Below are 23,182 nucleotides of genomic sequence, written 5' to 3'. Positions count from 1 at the left end.
AAGATTAACGGGGACTGACTAGGGACAAACAGTTTTGAAAGATGTTTATTCTTTTAAAGTTGAATAGAAATCAAGAAATTTTAATACAAAGTAAAGTATAACAGCATGTCAGAAAATCCCATCCCTGTGTAGCCATCAGTGGTTACACAAAATCTAAAAACATTTCCAAACATACGTAACACTGGGTTTACAGTTCCTGAAACAATGAATAGAATAAATGTTATTCACTTGTAATTAGCATACGAAGTCTATCTCCAGGATGAAAAGGCTATTTAACATTTTTCAGCCAGGGGTTACCTACATGTGTTGCTAGAACACTGTGCAATGAGACTAGACAAATCATTAATCTTACAGGTTCCTAATCTCAAGCCTGCGTGACTGCACAGCCATTTCACCACACAGCCAGCACATTTTCCATCCAGCACAGACGCCTCGGATCGGCAGAAGGTTGAACAGCAATGCATGGGTGTTCAAAATAACATGGATAAAGGCTCAAAACTTTGGACACCGTGGTATAATAAAATAATCATTTGCTGGAAGGAATATTCGACTATCATCTACGCCTGTGTGTATAAAAAATGAAGCAGCTAAAAATCAAATCTAGAACATTCAGAACAGAAATGTAACTTGGAAGATATTAGGGTTGGGACTGTGGTTGAACACAGCAGGGAGTGGGAGCTGGAGCACCTGGATAGCCCCTCGGATGTCTTGGTGGATGAGGCTCCTGGGCTTCTCCTCACACTTCAGGGATGGAGTGGTCCATCACTGATTTTATCAGACCTGCAGACATTCTGCAAAAAAACCACGCAAAACAGATCAGTCTCAGATGACCTCCAGCAGCCGAAGTAACAAAACAGCACAAATCTGCACTCTTTCATTACTGCTGGGGACTTGGGTGAAGTGCCTTGCTCAAGGGTACAAGTGCAGCATCTCATCTGGGATCTGAATGCATTTACAAATCCAGAATCTTAACCACTGCTGCCCCAGTTCTCTGATCCCTATTCCCCTTCCACTCGTCACCTATGCAGAGAAAAACAGTGTATTTGATCGTTTTCTAGCAACAGCATCAAAAACCTTCAGACCGCAGAGCTCCTGAGCAGCTCCAGCAGGACTGCTGACCATGAAGATGCAGCCCTATAGTACACATGCTCCTCGTCAGCCCAGCTGTGACGAAGTTGGTATTAATTCTCACGTCAGACCTACCGTTTCACCATGTGCTCAAAGATGATTTTAGGCATGACGGTGATGGTGATAGCACTGGAGGACGCGGTCAAAATATCCTTAATCTGAGGGTCCTGCAATCACAAGAGGGAACAGGTTCAGGAATTTCAGCAAATATGAGTCAAACAGGTGAGTAGCCCACTCTGCTGTACAGTACCTCCCTCTGAAACACCTCTTTGCCTTCTTTAGGCATACTGGATCAAATGCCTGTCCTTCAGAACATTAATGATGAGACACAGGCCATCAGATTTGTTTACCCGATATGGCTCAACTCAGACTGAAGAACAATCCAAGCCTAGCCAATACCAGCCTCCTCTGCAACAGTAGTCCAGGACTGTCTGTATCCCCTTTTAGAAGGGCAGAATTAGAGTGGACACTACTCCATGTCTTTGACCAGTGAAACGAAACCACAGCACCCAGTGAAAACCCATATGAACAAAAGGAGGACATGCAAACTAGATGGGCATAGATGGAATCGAACCCGAGACCCCGGGGCTGTGATACTGAAGTGCCCGCTGTCATGCCCCCGTGTTGTCCTCTCTCATAACCTTCGACGTAAGACTCGAACCCAAATTTTCTGTTCTCGAAATTAAAATCTCGACATCCCCGCGTGCGGACTGAGGAATGGGGCGGAGCCGGGTGGCCGTACGAGGCAGTCCCTCACCTTCAGCCCAATGACGTTCTGCCCGTTGATCTCGCAGATGTTGTGCTCGGTCAGGAGGCCGTTGCGGGCGGCCGAGCTGTCCTTCACGATGGAGGTGACCTTGCCGTTCTTGAAGATGAAGCCCACGTGCCCCGAGCTGTCCTTGTGCATGGTGATGGTGCGCTGGAAAGGCCTGGGGGAGACCGACAGACAGACTCACATGCGATCCGTCACAGCCACTGCCCTCCAGCAGTCAGCCGGCTGTGATAAGAGGAAACGGGACTATTTCATGCGCTGCGGGAGGCGCAGAGTCAAACTACAACTGTTATTTGGTAAAAAAAATGACTCACTTGGTATGAACAAGTTTAAAAAACGTGCTCACAGCCTCAGTTATAGAACACCTCCTACAAACAATTCATGCCCAGGACAGCCTTAGTCACCAGCTCTGAACGAGCTGCACACGCCTCCTCTTTCTCCTCTCCTACCTCCCACCAGAACCATCTGAGTTTTTAGTTCTCTTGTTTTTCAAGCTGAATTGCATTTCTGGGCTCTCAATTCCAACATCTGGCTGGGAAAACAAAGGTTGGGGAGCTGAAGAGAATACAAACCTCTCCCAAGACATCCTTCCGAGAAGACGTTTAAGTTTTCCATTTATTCTGAGTTGCTCTCGGAATATACATCGTACGCAGGAGACCTAGTCTCCTCTAATGGCCCACCTGTCTCGCACGATGAGCTCAATCCTGTCCTCGGCGGCGACCTTCAGCATCTTGTGTGCCGTGTCTTGGCTCCAGCCTGCGCAGTTCTGCCCGTTGATCTGCAGGACCTGGTCTCCGAATCGCAGGCCAGCCAGCGCGGCAGGAGAGTTGGCCTGGACCAGCTGGATAAACACGCCCTGCAGGAGAGGAGCAACACTAAGAATGTCACTGTAGGATTTAAGATAATGAATCCTTTGCACACTTTTCAGCTCCAGAGTGCTTTGCGTGCAAGAGGGGTGATGAACTTCATCCACCACTGCAGTGCGGCCCCCACCTGGGCGATGAGCAGCCATCGCACACCAGCAGCTTCACTGCACAGCAGGGCAGGCAGAGCACCAAGACATGACTTCACCGGCTCTACTAAAGGAGAGTAGGTCACCCTACTGCAGCTCTGCACTGGGAATCATGGTCCGGAAGGAAGAATCCCAACGGGATGGTCAAGAGCCACTCCAGCAGGTGCAAGAACTTCCTGCCTTAGTCAGCACAAGCCAGGGGACACAAGCTGAAACTAAGGGGGGGCAACACTTAAATGTGTTTTTCCCCCAATCGGAAAACCAGGCAGGCAGGCCACGTTGTTGAAGGAAGGCTGGGTGTCGGCTTCAGGAGGCCACACGACGAGATGCTCGAGGAGACACTCGGCGCGCTGAACTGCCCCCTCTCCCCTCCGTCGCTCTTCATTCCCCCCCTACCCCAGTGTAATCACTGGTCTTTGCCCTCTGGACTCCCTTGGAAAGCTCAGCTGGGGCTTCAGAACTGAAGAACAGTGCTCGTCCCATCAGAGCCCCCGACGCTGGGCCTCAGCAACGGCACCCAAGCTCCTGATGCTCCCAGGAAGCCTGAATTTCATGCTGCTGGCACCAAAACTACCCACAGCTCCACACGGTGCCGGGAGCGTGGGAGGAAGGCCTCTCACTCCCATCTTCTCCCTCCCTCCCACCCGGACAGCCTCCCAGAGCCAGCTCCGAGGCGCCACTCACGTTGTCGATGGAGCGCAGCCTCAGGCCCATTTTGCCATCCTGGTCCTTACACAGGATGACCTCCCTCAGGCCCTGCTTGATCTCGGCGCGTCGCACCCCCACGTCGCCGCCCGTCACGGGGCACACCATACCGCCCATAGCCGAGGGCGCCGTGGCCACTTGCTGAAGAGAGAGGAAGAAACGGAGAATGAATGGAAACTCGGCAGCGTCGGCAAGCGCTTGAGAAGACCGGTGACGTCATCCGTCTGTCGTGATAATTAGTCTTTCCATCTCAAGCATGTAGCAAACTTTAAAAGCATTCACCAAGGTAACGGATAAGCCTTAGCGAGAAGTACAAAAAAAATAATGTTTTGAGCATCTGTTTGAAACTGACTGAAGGGTCACTATATTGTGACTGAAAAACAACAAGAAAAGGCCTTTAGGAAGCAGACCACAGATGAGAAATGTGGAACAAATGTAAACAGATTAAGGGAGATCTGTTTCACTCTGCTCTGGGAGCACGTCTACCCAGTACTAGGGGCGTACTGATATATAATCAGCTGGCAATTAGCCAGTTGAATTTTTCCTTGTAGGGGTGACTGGCTGTCAGGTGTTCCTGGTGCTGTAGCTGATAACACCCGAGATCCGTCTGCTTGAGGTCATGCAGAACGTTGTGAGAGACAAACGGCAGGATTGTAAACCTGCTGTACCGTGCAGCGCGCGGTTAACATCTGCTCTTAAAGGCTCAAGAGCAGTTAATAGGACAGCTGATAGCAGACTATGTGCTGCACAGATGTTGCGTGGAGGCCACACTGACAAAGGTTTCAGTACATCAGTGAAGTATTCATGAAACAGGGGCTGCTGGGAAAAGACCACCGTCTTCAAGCAATTAAGAATAAAATCGGATACTGAATATCCCCAGTCAAATTAAATAACCAGCTACTCAATTTTATTAATAGCTTGGGAAGTTTAGCTATTTTTGGTAAACACTGGATCCAGTCATGTCCTTGAATTCCTGAAGCCTTATGACACACGTTTATGTCTGGCACCGTGTGGCCAGAATTACCCAGTGTTATTTTATTTTATACAATTAATACAAATCACATACCCCCAGCCATCTTGACCTGCATTATTGCTATGAGTTTTATAATGTGTTAAGCTTGTTGAATCAGCTGAATTTTGTTAAAGAAATCTTTTTGTAATGAATGGTGTTTATATGTATACAACTTCTGCTATTAACTAAAACATTACAGTCAAAACGCGCAATTTTATTTAATTTCTTCACTCCTCCTAAAGAGATTTTGAATCTTTTCGATTTTCTACGTCCACAGCCCAGCGGCGTGGCGGTCAGCAACGAGAGCTTGCAGCGTGTTTGGGTCCTGGGATCAATTTCTGACTTGAGGCATCTCTGGCATGTTCTCCACATGTCATCTCATACTGGTGAGATTAAGTAGTGTCTCCAAAGAGCAAGTGCCTCGTGCGGGACTGGATAGAGACCCTGGGAGGGTGCAAAGTCATTAACACAATCAACCAAAACCCAAACGAATGCCATTTGTTCTTGTAAATGCAACCAGAAAAGAAAAAGCACATACCAGAAGGGACACATTCCTATTTCAGCTGTACCTGCAAAATTACTAAAAATCAAAGCTAGTAACAGTTCGCTATCGGGACCGGACAAGAAAATCTTACTTGGTTCTCCGCTAGCTGGGGCAGAGGAGGAAAGTGGCAGGAGGCAGACCAGGGTTGCTGCATTAGAGAATCATAGGAATTTTTTATCAAATGGCTCTATATAGCACCTTTTCCCAGCCAGTAACAGCACAAAGAAAAGGTTGGCAGAGGAAGTGGAAAAGATAAAAACATCCTCATTTCCTTTGAATTCAGATTACCCCCCTGTCAGCTTCACTTCCGTGCTGAGGAAGCTCTTGGCTCTAGCCTCATGGCAGACAGGCTTTTAGTGATCTGGAGAGATGAGTCAGAAATGCAGCAGCAGCAGCAGCAGACCGCCGATGTGGTGCCGCAGTGCAGTGGATGAAAAGCTCAAAGCGTGTATTTTTGTGTCTGCTTATCTGCGTCTGTCCGTCCGGTAACAGTGCGCGTGACTCCCGAGTGTGGCCCGGCCATCCGTCAAAGAACGTGTACCGAGGTACGTGCGCCGATCAACATTGCAACAGTGTTTATTGGCAAGTTAACTCTGATTTTATTTCCTCCTGGTTTTAAAGATCACCTTCTCAACGGAAAAAGAGAATGCTAGCTCAAAATGTTTGATTCCCATAACTCCCATCCTTCATCGGTAAAGACTTCCTGCAGCCCTGGCTGAGCCGAAGGGAGGCTAGCATCTCGGAAGGGGTTTCACAGAAACCTCCTCCAGACGGTTTATCGAGACAAAAAATAAATAAAACTAAGGAAGGGGCTTGTAAAGAAGGGGACTGGGCACAGGTGCAGCACGGAAGGCGGACACCGAGATTCAGCGACGCTCGGACTCACGTTGTCCCCTGCCGGGACCAGGGCCATGTTATTCCGCACCTCGTCGCTGTTCAGTCTCAGCCCCATGTACTCGCCCAGCTCCTGCAGGTCCGGATACAGAACTGAGAGAGGAGAAGGAAAACCCCCATCAGTGAACCAGAACCATGCTACTCACAAGGTCACGCTCCTTCGTTCGTTTTGTTTCTCCCAACCCGGCGTGATGCTGTGAAAATGACCAGGTTTGGAACGGCACCATTTGGGAGCAACTTACAAAAACCCATTTCCATTTAAAAAAAAAGAAAAAAAATATTTTTTCCCTTTTAAAAAATAAAAAAAAATGTCCGATTGTAAAATGTAACCACTCCAGAATGAATCAGCCCTGGTGTCTGTGTCTCGGCAAACGCCACTGTGTCCACACTGAAGCATGAGGCAGCGTCCACTCAGTCCACCAGCCGGAGACATTCACCCTTTCACACGCCACAAACTCTGCAGCGCCTCCCGAAAGGGTTACATTCCAGCTGGAGGAGTGACGCATCGGATGCTGTCGCAATCCCAGAAGGACCTGGGAACTCACAGGGAAGCAGCTGACCAATCCTACCCTGCAAGGCCACAAGCCCCTTACATTTGGCCACTGGGAGAATCCCAGTTACACAACCCAAGAGTATCAGACTCGTATCATCCAGACTGCAAAGCTCAGCCTACACTTGGGGCGACGGTCGATACTGGCTGAGCCGATCCAGAGCAACAATTTCCCCTCTTCTTGTTAACATCTTCAAACGATGGGAAGAAGAGGGTTCCCGTCCCAGGATAACACAACAGCAGAAGACAGAGCAGGAAGTTAAGCTTTAGGGAAAATTGGAGGCCCTCTTTGCACACGGAAGATTGCCAGAATCTAGAACCAACACCCAACCCACACGGCTCAAGCTGAAAGCAGCTGAAATGCCTGAACAGCCTCGTTAGAAACTCTCATCCATGTGTTCTTATCAAAACGGCAACAGGAAATGATCAGATCGTCAAAAGGCTTTAGAATAGACGTTGGTTTCCCACAGTTCGCTTGAGAAACTAAACTAAATGAACAGCCTCATATTGAGGGTTTTATGTTTGTGTAAAACATAACAGCAGAGCTGAAATAAAGAGGAAATGGGAAACCAGCTCTTTTTTTTTTCTTTACATTTATATAATGCCCCGCAGTCATCGCTTGATCCCCGGATCGGATTTGCGCCACCACCCCCTGGGTGCAGACACGAGTTTAAGACCTAGACCCCCCCACCCATTTGGGTTTATCTACATCTACAAACGACCCGTTCCGCTGGGGGTCTCAGGGGGGCTGACGGGGGTGGTGCCTGCCTGCTAGACGCCGGGCAGCAAGGACGTGGACGCCGTCCAAACTCTCGCGTGTGTGGAGTGGGTGCGTCCGACACAGGGACGCTTGTTGTGTCAGTGTTTGCAAGAGGCTGGACTTGCGTAATAGTTTCCAGGCGTTCCCAGACCGCTCCTTGGCAAAGTTTCTCTTGTAGCAGCAGCTCCTCCTCCTCCTCCTCCTCCCTTCCCGCCTGCTGGGGAAAGCGCGAGGCTGCAGGCCTCCCTGGGAAGACGGGGCCGACACACACAGAGCCTGCAGGAAGCAGGTGCCGACTGCTGCCACAGAGAACCACTCGCTCTGCCCAGGACAGGCACATGCCTTTTGCTTTAAGGGAAACTAGAGCAAATCTGTTTGTTTTTGTTTTTTTAAACTCCCACGCCTATGCCCCTTAGATGCTAGAGGTCTTGTCTGCAAGGCAGGAACTTTCCTGAAGTGATTCACTACCGGCTGAGCCAGATGATAAGGGAGCCCTTCCTTTAGAGGAAGGACGAGAGACAAGAGAGCATACCCCCATCTACCATCTCCCCTTAGTGCGCATTTTCATTGTGGATATATCGTTTATTTTTTATCTTTTTTTTGGTGACGTTCTGTGAAGCGCTTTGAGCAGCCACCTTTAAAGGCACTATATAAAAATAAAGGTTGTTGTTGTCATTATTATTATTATAATAAGGCATGGCCGTTAAAATGAAAGTGATGTTCCTGAATTTAGAACTAACCCAAACACAATCTGGGCTTCAGCCCAAACTAATGTTTTTTTCAAAACTTTAGTGGGGCGGGGGGGGTGTAAAGGACTCCTTTGTCAAAACTCTGTCTCTTTAATTCCTTCAATTTATCACTTCCAGAAAGGGTGACAAACAAGGCAGTGTCCGTTCCATTAGTCAACCACATCAGTTACACCAATTTACAAATCCTGAGGAAGGCGCAGCAGGCCTTTGCAAAACCAGAGAGAGGCCAGGCCAAGGGAAGTCTTGCAAAAAAAACAAAAGCTTTACTATGTCATCCCCAGCTGAAAACCTCATGTGAATAACCCAGCTGACCTCACAGACAGTATGAGGAGCTTTGATGGCACCAAAGAGTTAAGGCTGTTACACATCAGGACGAGACAACTTCCTCGCTGCTCCTCCAAATTGTCAAACACCCCTGCAGGAGTAAATTACAGCAGTCCACTCACCCGGCAGCAGCTCCGCCAGGCACCAGCACACAGTGCCCTCTCTGCCTCCATCTCTCACACAACTCCCACGGCTCAAGCAGCTATGGCTGCCAGCAGTTTCCGTAGCAACCATCAACAAGCTCCAAAGGGGGAAAACAAAAGGCCCAGGCCTTTCAGCCTCTGTACTTCCGTGAAAGAAAGCCGGGCCAGCAATAGCACCGCAGTTAACCCGTTCGGCCCCCTTTCTACGGCTCGCCCCCACCCCGTCCTCACTTCCTGTCCCTCTCGCCCCAGGCTACAGTACCGACTGGGTGCATCAGAAATGGCTCAGATGCTTCCAGGAGAACAGGTTCAAACCCCACCCCTTGCCTTCTGAAATCACAGAAATGCGGCAGATATTACTGTGCTTGTAAGGCACAAGGAACACTAGAGACAAAGAGTGGGCCAGTCAATACCTAGAAATGAATGGGTATAAAGATGTGCTACTCTGTACCCTATCCTAACCCAGTCAATAGCTCTTGAACCGCTTTCTGGACTCAGGCTTCAGTCTCAGTTATGGTTTCTGCTGCTCCACCATAGCTTCCCTGTAAACTCTCTCTCCCATCTCCCAGTTATCAGCTGGTGATCGACGGACGCAGGCCAGGAACTAACAAGCTCATGGAACACGAACCCTCCACATGCTTTGCATATAGCGCAAACACAAACCTTGAAAACAAGTTCGCTTTTGCATAGTATCAGATGCTAAAGCATAAAATAATTAGGAGGAAAAAAAGCTTACAATCCATGTTTCTTTTTTTTTTTTTGCTCTTCAACACCATACACAGAAATTGAAGAAATTGGAAAGATCTCGGTTTTTCCACAGTACAGGTCACAATAACCTACAATAGACCTGCAGTGACGGAGGCTGCTGAGGCCGGACACATCCTGGGACTAACCTGAGCTCGGAGCCCCCAGGCCGGCAGGCATCTCCTCGGGAGCCCCCTCTGTGATGGCTGGGGAGGACGTCTTCGCGGCAAAACTTGCCTGTGCCTGAGAAGGAAGGAAGGAAGACGGAGGAGAAAACGGTGAGATCGAGAGGCCGAACAGAGAGTGGACAGAAGATGACAACGCAGGGGCTAGCTTCCTGTAAACCTCAAGATAACAGGACACCAGCTGGTTAAGCCGGTCATCGCTGGTGTTCCTTGGAGCAAAGACAGCCCAGTTCTTAAGGGATGCTGGGGCACCTGGTTTCTCCTCTGCCTCTGGTCTTACCTGACCGAAGCAATTTCTTCCCCAAGTCACCCGGTCTTTTAGCTCTTAATAAATCCAGAATCGAAAACTACTCTCCCACGCTACAGAGGACATTTTCTGATGTGTGCAGGACTCGCACGCCGGCTTATCTTTACACAGGTACTAATGGCATCAGTAGTAGAGGTGTACAGCTGAACTGGAACTTGAGGGGGAAAAGGCACTTGAGCAGTCCTGGTATTTGAATATCAGTCAGAGCGAGAACAGCACGCTTACAGAAGTCCAGATTAAACGAGGACTTTGACCCACCAGCCGATGGCGGCCCCAGCCTGGGTAGAAGCCAGAAGCGTTCGAAAATCAGGCAGCTTCCATCGCGACCGCAGGGAGGGTCAAAGTTCTGATTTAATCGGAACAGCCATTGTTCTGGCCCGCCTAGAGGGAAGACAGCCGACGCGCGAGACTAGATGCCGAGGAGCCAAGACCCGAAGGCCTCTTTTACCTTCATGACCTTGTCGACCTTCAGGTCCTCAAGAGAAGGATATAGAGACATCTCGCTGAAATACAAAAAAGGTGAAGACTCGTCAGTAAGCAATCAGCAGATCACAGAACAGCCCAGGAGCTTCTACATGTACTGCACATTAAATTATAACAGGGGAACGGACTTCAAATTATCCACAGGCGAGTTAAGAATAAGCACTGCACAAAATCCAGATTACCTATAATAGGACTGATGAGCAAATGCGATTTCAATTTGGAATGTAAACCTATAATATCACGGGTTACTGGACGATCACAAGCAGTTTTTTATATGAACATCTAACGACATGCAGAAGAAATTGTGGTATTGTGCAATAAGCAGTAAAAACATGTTTGTCATTTTCAGTGGACACATTTGGGAAGAAAAAAAGGTTTTGCATTGGAATGGACGTGAGGCAGAAATATAATCTTGTTTTGTCTCTAGAGTATGGAATTTTTCAACACCAACAGCAGCAGAGTTTTTTTAGCTGAAATGGCTGTCATGGAACACTTCCTGCAGTCTTTTCAGGGTGAGTTTGAGAAAAAACTCCCTTCAATTTAAATAACCCACCCTAAACACATTTTCCAAATTCCTTCAATTAATTACAAAATTGTCCTTTTTTAAGTGAATCACAAGCAACCTGTACTGCAAATAAAAAAATAAAAAATAAAACTGAATATGTGAATTCAAAAAACGAGCTTTAACTGAGAAGCGGAAACAACTGCACTGCCCCTGAGAGACATCATGCAACGAGTATCTCCATGAATGACAAGTTCTAAACATCTGACAAATCAGGTTTTTTAGTTTTAGAGAGAAACATTGGGGAACCAAAAAACCTGACTCTCCTTTTTGTTGACACTCTGTTAGAGGGCAATTCACATTTTACAGCTGTTCATTCATATTTTACATTCATTTTTAAAGATGATTATGTACAAGCAAAATCAAGCATGTAGCCTCTAGAACAATATACAGTATCACCATTTTCTAGACCGTGCCTCTTGGCCAGTCTGTTTCTACTGACGATGTACATCGCACTACATTACTGTGTACAGGCAAGTTAGCCCTGAGAAACAGACGATCGGCACAGCAGCCCATGTGACAGAAGAGGTGAGAGACACGGCTGCAGGGAACCCTTTAGCAGGAGTAAATGCAGATGCAGGAACCAAGCACAAATAACTGGAAAACAGGTCCTGCAACACCCAGAACCCAAACCTCTCCAACTCTGATGTTAAAGTGTAGTTTTATCTGAAATGTGGTCTTTCCCCCCCGAGACTACTGCAGAGATTTAAAGGTTTCCCAACAAAACAGAAAAAAAAACAAGGTCACAAGACAAGCAGACACAACTGAAGCAAGACATAAAATCTGTCAGCTTTCCATCAACTTCAGCCCTGCACACAAACAAGACAGCAGCTGCGACAGACACAGGACGTCGTTCAGTAACAAACCAACAGCAAACGCCATCACGTCCAGAAACAGCATGTAGCACAACGATGAACCTGTTCCGTCCCGCCACCCACTGCGGAAGCCTGGTTTGTTCATACCCGCCATGAAAACAGACTGAGCAGGAGAGTGGCCAGGATTCATGTCAGATGTCAGACATCTACGTCAAACAAGTACTGCAGGAGGCCAACGTCATCACTCACTGCTCAAAGGGTGGTCGCGATACTCACTGTGAGCTTCTTCCATCTGGGTGTCAATTTAGACCAATTCAACTGCAACAACTGTTAGCTTTTATCCCCACAGTCATTAACCTGCTTAATTTGGACAGCTGATTGGATATTGTACTTGACTGACACATTCATTTGTTTCTTGCTCATCACACATGTGTGTTTCTTATTTGTCGATGGGATCATGTCACGTTAACGGTGCCGTGTTAAGTCTTTGACCTTTACCTGCCTACAAAGCACATTTCCCATCCGGGACAAAAAAAAGGAAGCGAGCAAATGCATCCATCCAATACTTGATAAGGCTCATGGCAACCCAGAGTCTATCCCAGAAGCGCAGGGAGCAAGAGGGGACTGCAGTCAAGACATCCTGTCAGTCTTTTGCAGGGTGCACACGAGACAAGGTGATCCTAGCGCAGCATACATTTCCAAGGTGAAATAAAGCTGGACCACTTGGCAAAAAATCCCAGCTGAGTGCTGGGAGAACATGCGAGCTCCACACAGGAGGCACTCCACATCACAATCGAACCCAGGACCCAAGTGCTGTGAGGCTGCTGCCCTAACGGCCATGCCAGTGCGCTGCCCCACCCCTCCCCTCTAACCTCTGCTACCATAGCCACTGCAAGGCTCCCAGGCACACGCCTTGCTAAGCCACCTTATACTGTGAGTGCTTTAATTTGGAGTCCTGCATTAAAAACCAGAAGAATCGATGAAGAGATCAGTTAGCTGCTAGCTGTCAGCAGCTTCGAGTGCCCCCAGCCATTGATCTCTCCAGACCTATAGATGGTAAATTACTAGAAAAACCCGGCGGTGTTTTCTCTCGTTCCGTTCAAGAGCTGCACAACCTGGATTCCTGGGGTCACCACTGCCAGCTCAGCTTTCTCTCCGTGTGAAAGAGGCCAGCACGGCCTCTTTCCCTGGAGCACAGCGCTAATATTCATGCTAACCGGGCCATGCTTCAGGGCTTGCCCGGCCCCATCAGAGCACTTTAAACTCCCACGGTGCTCTAAGATTTCACCATCACCGCCCAGATCCCAGTGCAGCCGAACGGGACCTCTCCCAGCAACACGGTCACCAAGGCAGCTCTTCCCAGCTAAAAACGTCTGAGAATTAAGCAGACTGCTCTGCGGCAGTGTCTTCCCCACCGGGAAGCTTCAAACCTACTACACAGCATCTCCTCCCCCGCTCCCTGCGTCTCCTAACGGACCCCGGCGCAGAGCTGTCTCTGAAGTCACACCAGAGGTTGAGAGCCAAGGAAAATCAAATCAGGAAATAAGGACCCGATTGATCTTTTGCTTCCATTATGGAAGGAGTGGCTCTTAAGCGAAACCAGCACTAAAAACCTGCCCATTAGTCATGCTATAATGGCGCTTCAGAAACTAAAGTGCACCTTAGCCATAGTGTGTTCCTGGAATTACAGTTAAGACAGAGCCTGCATTAGAATAAACAGTGAGCTCATGGAGCACGTTACACAGTCAGGCTCAGGATCCTCTGGGGACCCCTTGCGCTTGTTACATCTCAAAAACACAGCCAGTGCTTTCACAGCAAGTCGCGACGCTCGGCAAAAAGGCTTCAGGTGCACTGGGAAGGACTTCAAGGCTTCATGTCGTGCTTGAAGGGGGGCTGTTGTACCAGGAAAGTGGGAAGAAGCATCATCTCTTGTGTCCAAGCGAGGCTGAAAACTGACCAAGAAGGAAATTAACTAAAGAGACGCTACAGCAGGGTTATCCCTTTTAGAGGTTCTTCACGGTGTCCGGCGTCCAGCTGGCCACCATCGTGACTGCCCGAGAGGCGTGTTCGGCTCCTGAAGACTCCGTCCACGCACAAATGGCCGACGACGCCCAACGCACTGACCAGAATTTTCACTGGGCCTCCCAGACGTGCAGAGCACGTGCGCGTCCTGTGGTCTCCAGACACAGGCGCGTCTTCCGAATACCCAGACTGTGGAAAACCACATCGTCCACATGGCGAAGTCCCCTGAGCCTCCTCTTCTAATTCTAGCACCGATCTTTATTCAGGGAATGAAAACAAAACGCTAGACGGCACCCACTCTCAACACCCTCCCCACGCGCAAACAAACCGGGAATAATCCAAGATCTCTGTTGACCCACGTGGCACGCATTTTACCATCTCGATGTCCACATTTTGAAAAAAAAGGGTATTGAAAGATTAGTCACTGGCATAATAATTTGGTGGCAAATAAAGGTTTATTAAAAGACATGTATTGGGAGACTGCTTGGTTTTGAATAAAATATATTGATGCAGTGCATCTTCAGCACAGCACTGTAAATGAAACCAGTATTTCAGCCCAGACCAGATGAAATAACTTCTGAGGTCTTAGAATATACAAGCTCTTTCCACGCTCTTTAAAAATCCATCTCCAGTACTTTCAGAAGAATAAAACCAGAAAACCAGAATTCTCAGAAGTCATTCTTGTACAAACTCTGGTTTTCTCATCAAGATTGCCCCACTTCTTCTTTTTTTTTTTAAAGTACCCTCCCTGTTCAGTTAATTAAATGAGAAGGTGGAAGGTAACGTAAATAAATCGAAATTTAAAATTCTGGTACAAGTGTTCAACATCCTTACAGACGCTGAGAGAGTCAAGCCGGCGGACGTCTTCAGAATCACCAGTAAAACTCAAACCACAGGGCACAGGAGGAAACTACGAGGAAGTGCTTTTAAAACCGAGGACAAGGGACACCTTTTCTCCGAAAAGGTTGCAGGAGTGCGGGAAAAGCTCATGGCCATGGTGTTGATAACCCGGTTTAGTTCAAGACAGCTGGATGAGACCCTAACTACCCAACAGACTGGATGGGCCGACTGGCCTCCTGTCCTTTGTAACTGTTAAGTCTTTAAAACAAAATAACACATGAGAAATATACCGATCATCTACAATTTCACAGACCGCATATTTTAATATTCCCTTCTATGTTCATCATTGAGAATATTTCAGTTATTTTTAACGCATTAAAACGGAGACTGTACTTCAGTCTGTTAAAAAACAGGAAATCTCAGACAACGACACGGGAGTCCAGCTGTTGCACTCCGGTGACTAAACACGTATGACGAGAAAGACAGAGAGAGAGAGAGCCAGTGAAACGTTAAGTTGTTTTATTTTAACAACCAAAAGAAAAATAAATATCGGACGGCCGCAAGTCTAATGAAAGCGACAATGAGGGAACATAAATCAACAACACGCCAGAAGCGAAACTTGAAAAAACAAAATCGAAAAAGGTGCCAGTTGACTGGAGTGGAGTATTTTACCTCTGTCCAAACACCGCGGTAGACTCTCAAGATTCAGACTGATACATTATTATGTTACAAATCGGGACATTACCGTCATAAACAGCAAAGCTATCGGAACAGGCGTATCTCTTTTTTTTCCTCCTTTGTCTGCCGGAACGGGAACACGAAACTTAACTCGCTGTGAGACAAGACTGAAAACTTCCACGCCAGCCTGGATACAGAAGAGCCTTTTGTTCTCTCTGCGTGAGCCAAAATAAAACTAAAACCCGGTTTGTCGAGCACATAGGAAGAACAGGCAAACTTACCTTAAATGTGGAGCGAAGCCGAGGAACAAATTCAAGAAGCGCAGGCAAGAGGAAAAAGGCAAACTACGCCAAAAGCGATCTCGACCCTCCTTCTCCAGCAAGTAACCCTGTGCGATGATTTCCTGCTTTAAAATCAATGACGTACTTGGACTGCCAGGGCATCAGCTGACTGTGTCACAAGGAAATTAATCAGTTCAGGAAAGCTTGTTTTTACCCCAGAAACTCCAGAAACACGTTCGTGTCGGTATTGATCACGTGGGGGTATCCCTAGGAATCCGCGTTTAATATCCTCCTTGATTACAAATATCCAGATATTGCGTGCTTTGTGGTATAGTCATCCAGTTTGAATGGTGCGACGTTAAGTACAGTAGGTGGATGCTGAATTGTAGTTTTTAAAGTACAGTATCTATTGCTACACGAATCTATCGTCCTTGGCGCCGATAAATGACTTCATATCTTCCTGCGCTGATATTAACCCACAGTTTACTATTTTTAATGCCCACCTCTCTCTCTCTCTCACAAAACATTTTACCTTTCCACCTGTAGACTACAGAGAATATTGGTCGCATGTAGCGGCAACCACACCTAAACGAGTCGTACGATAATCCCTGGGTTCTGTCAGAATTGCATGTTAAAAAGATGGTTTTTGTAACCTCGCCCCCTCTAAAGTTCCCACTACCTGCATAACTACATTCTTACAGCTTTTAATTACCAGACGAAACTGAATGTCGTACATGCGTTAATTAAATATTTGCAGTACTTGTGTGCACTTGTCACGGTACTGATCTTCCCGTAATCTTCATTCCCAAATAAAGCAGCGTTCAGTGAACGTCTGTTCTTATCATACATTTGGAAATTCGGATTTCCAGTAAATAGAAATTAAACGTTTACCCTCCAGCTATTAAAAGCGACAAAGATACACTTGTACAGCGGAGACCCTTTGTACTGTCAGGAATCGGTGTCCCGAGAGCCCCTGTATACTGTATTTCTAGGGTAACCTTCTTAACAGTTAAGATAACCAAAAATACACGATCATTGCGCTGCATGTTGATAACTACCTTTCGAAACTTCACAAAGGCGACACGGAACTCTGTCCCATATTCCTGTAACTGATGCGCGTTTTGTCCTTTCATGACTTCGGAAGATTACTTGGCATAATTTGATACAATGTCATCTGTAGCTTCAGAACTACATGCATCACGAACACGGTACCAACGCAATCATTTACAGAGCCATGTGGTCTAATTCAAGAGCGGTGAAATCACGAGTAGACCCGACACATTTTATTATGTGTCCTTTAAAGATGTTAATGTCACCGTTTGTTGCGAGGCAAGGAGAACACCGATGAAGCGCTAAAATTGAATTTGCACATTACCGCACTAATTTCAAAAGACACGACTACATGAGACGGAAAAAATTCACCGACACGCATTTTCCAAAGCAGGTAGAAAGCACTTTATTGCAACAGCATATTTTGATTTCCTGTTTATTTTTGTTCCCTGCGTGTTCTGAAGCAGATATACAGTGCAGTGAAGGACAAGATAAGCCACACTGGAAAGCATACATTACAGTTGTGATGACCAGCATCTTCTTATGCGTGTTTTGTGTTTGTTTTCTAAAACCAGCATCTGTAATTACAAAGGATGCTTCTGGCCCTACAAAAATATTTAGGCAGTAGGGAGCAATTACTGGTAACTCCGACGATTTGTAAAAGCCCTGTGTGGGGTTTTCTGAAGCCTCGTTTAAAAGAGTAGAAATGATTCAGTTTAGGCTTTCGTCTCTGCAAAACAATGGCAAGTTGTTCAGATGAAAATCGGGGCAGATCGCATGTTCCCCTGCCCAAAATGCTTAGGCACTGTGTAAGAAGTCCTACAACTTTAAATACACTCCCCAGCATGGTCTGTTTTGTCATCTTTCCGTTATGGCTTTGTGAATACAGCTGAGGCCAGAGAAAAAAAAATGTAAACCATACAAGCAGACAAACTGAATTCTTAAACAAGACATGCAAATCCATTCTAGTTCCAGACAGATGAAGGAACACAGTGACCTGGGGGTACCACACTTTCCTCCCTCCAACCTCCAATTCCAAAGCAATAATTAACCTGGCACTGCACAGCCAAACGATGCTCCATCACGTCTCTCACGGCGCACACAGTGTGGGACCGCGGGACGTGCAAGGGGAATTCAAGAAGCAGAGCATAGAGGACTGAAAATGGGATACGCCTTACACCAAGAATGGCAGGTGCATGGAACAACCTCCCCTGCCACTCTGGCGAAAGCCATGTCCTCTGCTGCTCAAGACGCGCTTGGATATCGTCCTGGGATCAGTAGGTTTCCAACAGCAACGCAGGAATGACATCCTAAAGAGATTCCTCTCATTCAAAACTGCTTATGTTATTCCAGGATATTCCAATATAAAACCCACCCCCACTCCATTTCCCACGAGGGAAACTGTACAGTCCATCAGGTGAATTATCCTGTCTCAAAATGACTCAGAACAGTGTAAAACATTTAACACGCAGTGCTTTTCTGTATAAACATTGCACTTTGTCTGGCTACTGCAGTACCCCGCCGATCTGCTGTACATTACTGTATATTCACCCTCTTCCTCTCCCACTGCCACTGTTCATTGGTATAATCAGTAAAATGCTTGATCATGCACAACGTATTCTACACAAAAAAGAGCAAAAATCCAAACAGATACCCTCCCTGAAAACAAATGCACAATTAAAATTCAAGATTAAGAACTTCACGAGGTTTTAAAGGTTATGGCCCATACTTTCAAAGGAAGGGTGTGTGTGTAAAAAAAAAGCTGAGTCACAGATGATACACAGAATGTTTTCTATATGGATAAATAGTGACCAAAGTGGAACTATAAGACAAGCCCCTTTAATGTTCAAGTGCACACTCTCCTAGCTTTCTCCGTAAGCCCAGGGCAGGAGGCAACCTACAAAGGAAAGAAAAAAAAATTGAAACACACATGACACAGCAATCCTGACATTCCTGTAGTCACACGTTATGAGTCAGGCTTTTTGCACACTCTTCTAAAAGTAAACAAAAAGTGTTGCGACAGGCTGTTATTAAAACTTCGCTAAAACGTCTCTGGCATTATTCATAGGTGTGGCATCTCGGTGACCTGAACAGAAACAACGACATCAGTACAAAAGCAAGCTCGCTGCTCTAATGCCACAGCCCTGAGAAGTTAAACCAGGTGACAATACACCACAGCTTATTCCTGAGCCGATAGCCCTCCATTCCCTCTTGATTCATTCTACTGCATTAGAACATATTTCCAGCCCTCGAATCTAATTTGGATTCTGATAAAACACAAGGTAACGTGCAAATCATGCATGAAGGTACTTATGATTTAGTAAATCATAGAACTGATTTGATAACTGTCATTATCATCATGGCATTCGATGTAATGATGCTTGGGCCGAGTCGGAGATTTATGGAGAGTTAATGCACAAGGCCAATGGATGACTTGAGTCGCACAGAAAGCAGAGTGTTATGACCAAAAACACAGCTGTATTTTTAATTCCACTGGACTGGAAAGTCAGTGCCGGCTGAAAACCTGTGCACAAGATCAAGACCATGTAAAACCACTAATAGCGTTAATATCATTATAGGACTTACAAGATGCTCTGGGTAGCTTCACTCCAGCCCCAGCAGCTCCACGTCGAAGATCAACGTGGCATTAGGCGGGATGATGCCAGGGTGACCCTTACACCCATAGGCGTAATCAGGGGAGCAGGTCAGCTTGGCCCTCTGGCCGACACTCATCTGCAGCGAACCGAAACAAGAGCACAGAGCTGTGAGAGTCAGGGCTCCCCCAGGGGACCTGCAAACATCCCCCCCCCCCGCCCCCCCGAGTGTCCGTTCTCGTGGAAACGCACAGGGCTCGAAAACACGAGCAAAAATCCGCTGCAGGTTGGAAGAGTAATTATTCTGACCCACAAATGCCCCAGCTCAGCAGGGCCACGCCGTCCGGCAAGATTTTTGTATCCCTATGATATAAGACCTCCACACTGATCACTTTTAAATAGGACGTGGAGCTTTTCGGCTTTGTTTTCCCTGTAAAACCAGGGAACTCCCTCTGCAGTCCCTCTGAACCTCTCCATTGCTGTACCTGGATGGAACCAGCTACTGAATTGCCATATTGATCCTTCCAGTTCATAAAAAAAAAATGTGCAGGCAGCGTTCAGCAGAACCACACAATTAGCCACCACCTCCGAGAAGGTTTCTCGAGATACTGGGTTTTTCATAACACCTATTTACAGCTAACCCCTTTACATTAGGATATGAAGGTAAAGGTTCAGCCCAGGTTAAAAGAAAAAGAAAATGTTTCTGCTATGGAACCTTCTCCAGGTGTTATGGAGAAGGCCGGCCTTCTAGAGAGAATTTCTTCATTGCCTCAAACATCCTGGGCGTGACAGGCCTTTGTTAATTACACATTTATGGAACTCACAGACAGCACAAATCTCGGCTTTCTCGACTCCTCTGTACAAACATTTATCCGATTCCCTGGCATCTCAGTCGGAGAACAGACATTACTAAGAGGTCAATTTATATACTAGCGCAACTTAAAAATACCCTTTTTTCTCAGTAAGGAAGGTGCACATTTAAATTGTACCCACATCTGAAAGGCACAAGAATCCTGACTTTTGAGACCACGCACACATTTTACACATTGACATCTTCTCCTGACGAACACTCCTAAGAGCTTCATGCTGCAACGAAGGCTGACAATCAGCACAAATACCTGGACGACGCCCTCCTCCCAGCCTCGAATGACTTCCTGTTTTCCTATTTTAAACCGAAAGGGCTTGTCTCTGTCCCGGGAGGAGTCAAACTTCCGGCCATCCGTCAGTGAACCTGCAAAATAAACCACAAACCCCACCCCTGGGTGAGAGCCGGACGAAACCCCTTCAAGCACTCAATGCCCCCTCAGTGAAATGGTGGGTTAATGCAATTAAAACAATAAAATTATGTCATCAAAAATGGCATCCCTCCCTCCCATTATGCACTGTCAAGACATGGTACAATATTAAAAAGTACAAACAAGTCACATGAGCCTCAAATCTGGATTTGCGACGTTTTCTTCTTTCATTACATGTCAGGTGGTTCTCCAGTTCTGACATTTTGAAGTCCACATCAAAGCCGAAATCTCAAGGATGTCTTTTTGTTCAGAGGATGAGCGGAGGACAAGCCAACAGGGGCCCCCAGGTCATAAAGTTCTCAAAGGGGGGTCTGAGCTCTGAACACAGAGCACTGGCTTGTTCATGCAGCAGCCATGACACCCTACACTGAGCATCCAGTCCACCGCCTGGTACAGAACACTGCGCGGTCAGAACGTTCTCACTGGGGGGTTTCTGAAAGCAACGGGAGCTAATTCCAACCCCCCCCAGCAAAGGTCTTCCCCAAGACAGACAAAACCCACCACGTGCAACAACTTTAAAAAGGCAAGGATTCTGATGTTTCTTTTTTTTTTTAATTGCGAGAAAGCCGCATACAGAATGTCCTCCACATCTGAACAAGAGGCAGCTCAGCACCGCATGTGTCTGGAAGCAGAAAAGCACCACAGAGCAAAGAGAGAGAGAGAGAAATGAAAAGCAATGTCGCATTGTCTTCTTCGTGCCTTCTGGTCATGTAAGAGGACAGTCAGAATGAATTACAGGCAATGACACAGTTTTCATCACGACAGAATAACCACTCCCGCCGCTCCTAACATCCATATAACACCATAAAACGCCTTGAGGTGGGCTTTTCAACACTGTATCGGGTCAAATAAAACGCTCACCTTCTATTCCATTAACGTTTAAACACTAATGCCATGCATAGCATACAGTTGTATTCAAAGGGCATAAAACGTAAACGAATCCTCTTCCCGGATTTTCTGTCTCTCGACAGCAGTACAGGATGCAGCTGCAGTTGGGGGGGCCGCCGGGCTCAGCTTCATTATCAGGGCAGGACAGAGCCGAGAGGATGAACGAGACTGACGAGCACGGATAGATCACCAGTTGGCGCAGCCCAGTCCTTAATCGCGGAGAATGACATTCACCCCGCCTGCGCCTCATCCGACAACGGCAAGCGCTCCGGACAGCTGAGGATCAAGGCTACAACCTTACTGACCCCTCTCCACTCCCACCCCGTGAGAAACTGCTTCTTAATATTCCACCGGTTTTAACCATCGGGGGGGAACCACGAAGTCTTGAAATTCACATATTTAAAGCCCATGCTTTAAGCCTGTCCACGGTAGCCGCAGGAAATGGATTTCAGTTTGTCTTGAGCACAACAATGATCGTAAATTAACTCCATAATTAATGTAGACGGAAAAAGAGCTCGGGGAACGAGAACGTGAAAAAAAAAACAAGAAGAGCGGAAAAAGGGCATTACAGCGGTCTGAACAAATGGGATTGAAATGTATAGGTATTTAAAGGCGAAATTAAACCTTATACAAGTTCGACTACTAAGGTGATCTTTATAGCTGAAATGAAGTGTCTAGTCGAACGCATTGTTGGCTGCGCTGAGCTCGGTTTTTACATGAACCCAAGCCAAACCGACACACTTGTTCTCGGTTTTCCTTTGTAACCCAGTTTACCCCGAGCATGGTGGCGCAAAGGCCACAGGAAGGGTCCGACGTTCAACCTAGTTAATTTGCTCGATTTGACGCAAGGTCACGTTAGGCTCCCAAAAACACGGACACCTCTGGAGCAGGCAAAGGAGACGAACCCGTCGGGCTTGAAGCAGGAATCCCCCCGCCTCTCTGCGGCGGACCCCACAACAGAAACGGGACGGGTTTAAATCCGACACCGCCTCGTCCCCCTTTCTGCCCAGAGGTGATCCGCAAGGCAGGTTTTACGCACAACCATTGATCGCTGCTGATCCTGCCGGGAAACAAATAAAAAAAACTCCCAACAACGGGTTGAGCTCTTGCACGAAGCTCGCCGCCCCGTCTGGTCTCCCTTTGCGGCAAAACCTTCCCACTCAAGAGTGGCTGGTATTTCATTTTCCCCGCTTCCCACTTCCCCGACAAGAGGCCTACAATGTGAACAGTCCTCCCCCACCCAGCCAGCTTACTCACCGACATAGTGCACCACGCACGTCTGTCCTTTTTTAGGAAAGGTCCTTCCTGCGCGTTTGGAGGGGAGAGAAAAGAAAGAGCCGTAAACGGGTGAAATCGGTCACCTGAACTCTCTTAAAAGCACGAAAGCAAAATCCCCACCTTTTCGGGGCTGCGTCTTTTAAAAAAAAGGGGGTGGGGGGAGAAAAAAGCGAGGCCATACCGTCTCCCGGGGTAATGGTTTCTATCTCGACACCCATCTCGTCTCTCGCTGCGACCCTCCGCAGAAGACGCGCACTACCCAGCGGCTGCGGCACTGGCTGCGCTGCGCCGCGCACATGTGACACACAGACCTCCCCCCGCTCCGCGCTGGGGCCGGAAAGAGAGGGGTGGGGACGGGGACCGGAGGCCCGGTTCTGGGGCTTTTTGTGTGCAAAAATAAAAATAAAAAAAAAAGGAGAGCCTTTTGTGGTCTTTGCGTTCATTAAAGGCGAGGAACGGGCCGCGCACTTTTTTTTTGTTTGTTTGTTTTTGGAGCCGGTCGCTCTCTCCCCAGCGCAGTTGGGGGCAAGCGTTGTGAGACGCTGCTTCGTGGTCCGGGCAGAGCGA

At 47.3% G+C, this 23,182-nt stretch overlaps 2 protein-coding genes across 2 annotated transcripts; both read right to left on the bottom strand.

Moving 5' to 3' along the window:
- Positions 1–27: 27 nt before the first annotated feature.
- On the bottom strand, positions 28–15,645 carry sdcbp2 (syndecan binding protein (syntenin) 2). Its single transcript, XM_006639632.3, has 9 exons — positions 15,511–15,645; positions 10,278–10,332; positions 9,487–9,580; positions 6,060–6,160; positions 3,597–3,758; positions 2,581–2,756; positions 1,886–2,057; positions 1,204–1,295; positions 28–791 (listed from the first exon to the last, which is right to left on the bottom strand). The coding sequence occupies exons 2-9, from the start codon at positions 10,326–10,328 to the stop codon at positions 737–739; spliced, it is 903 nt and encodes a 300-aa protein (XP_006639695.2). The 5' UTR covers positions 10,329–10,332; positions 15,511–15,645; the 3' UTR covers positions 28–736.
- A 1,296-nt stretch (positions 15,646–16,941) lies between these two features.
- Positions 16,942–22,905, bottom strand: fkbp1ab (FKBP prolyl isomerase 1Ab). The gene is made up of 5 exons (XM_006639637.3): positions 22,797–22,905; positions 22,595–22,642; positions 20,273–20,385; positions 19,147–19,293; positions 16,942–18,457 (listed from the first exon to the last, which is right to left on the bottom strand). The coding sequence occupies exons 1-4, from the start codon at positions 22,831–22,833 to the stop codon at positions 19,165–19,167; spliced, it is 327 nt and encodes a 108-aa protein (XP_006639700.1). The 5' UTR covers positions 22,834–22,905; the 3' UTR covers positions 16,942–18,457; positions 19,147–19,164.
- Positions 22,906–23,182: the final 277 nt, after the last annotated feature.

This window comes from Lepisosteus oculatus, chromosome 16, assembly GCF_040954835.1.
Source record: "Lepisosteus oculatus isolate fLepOcu1 chromosome 16, fLepOcu1.hap2, whole genome shotgun sequence".
NCBI lineage: Eukaryota > Metazoa > Chordata > Actinopteri > Semionotiformes > Lepisosteidae > Lepisosteus > Lepisosteus oculatus.
This window is presented reverse-complemented; position numbering and strand designations above follow the sequence as displayed.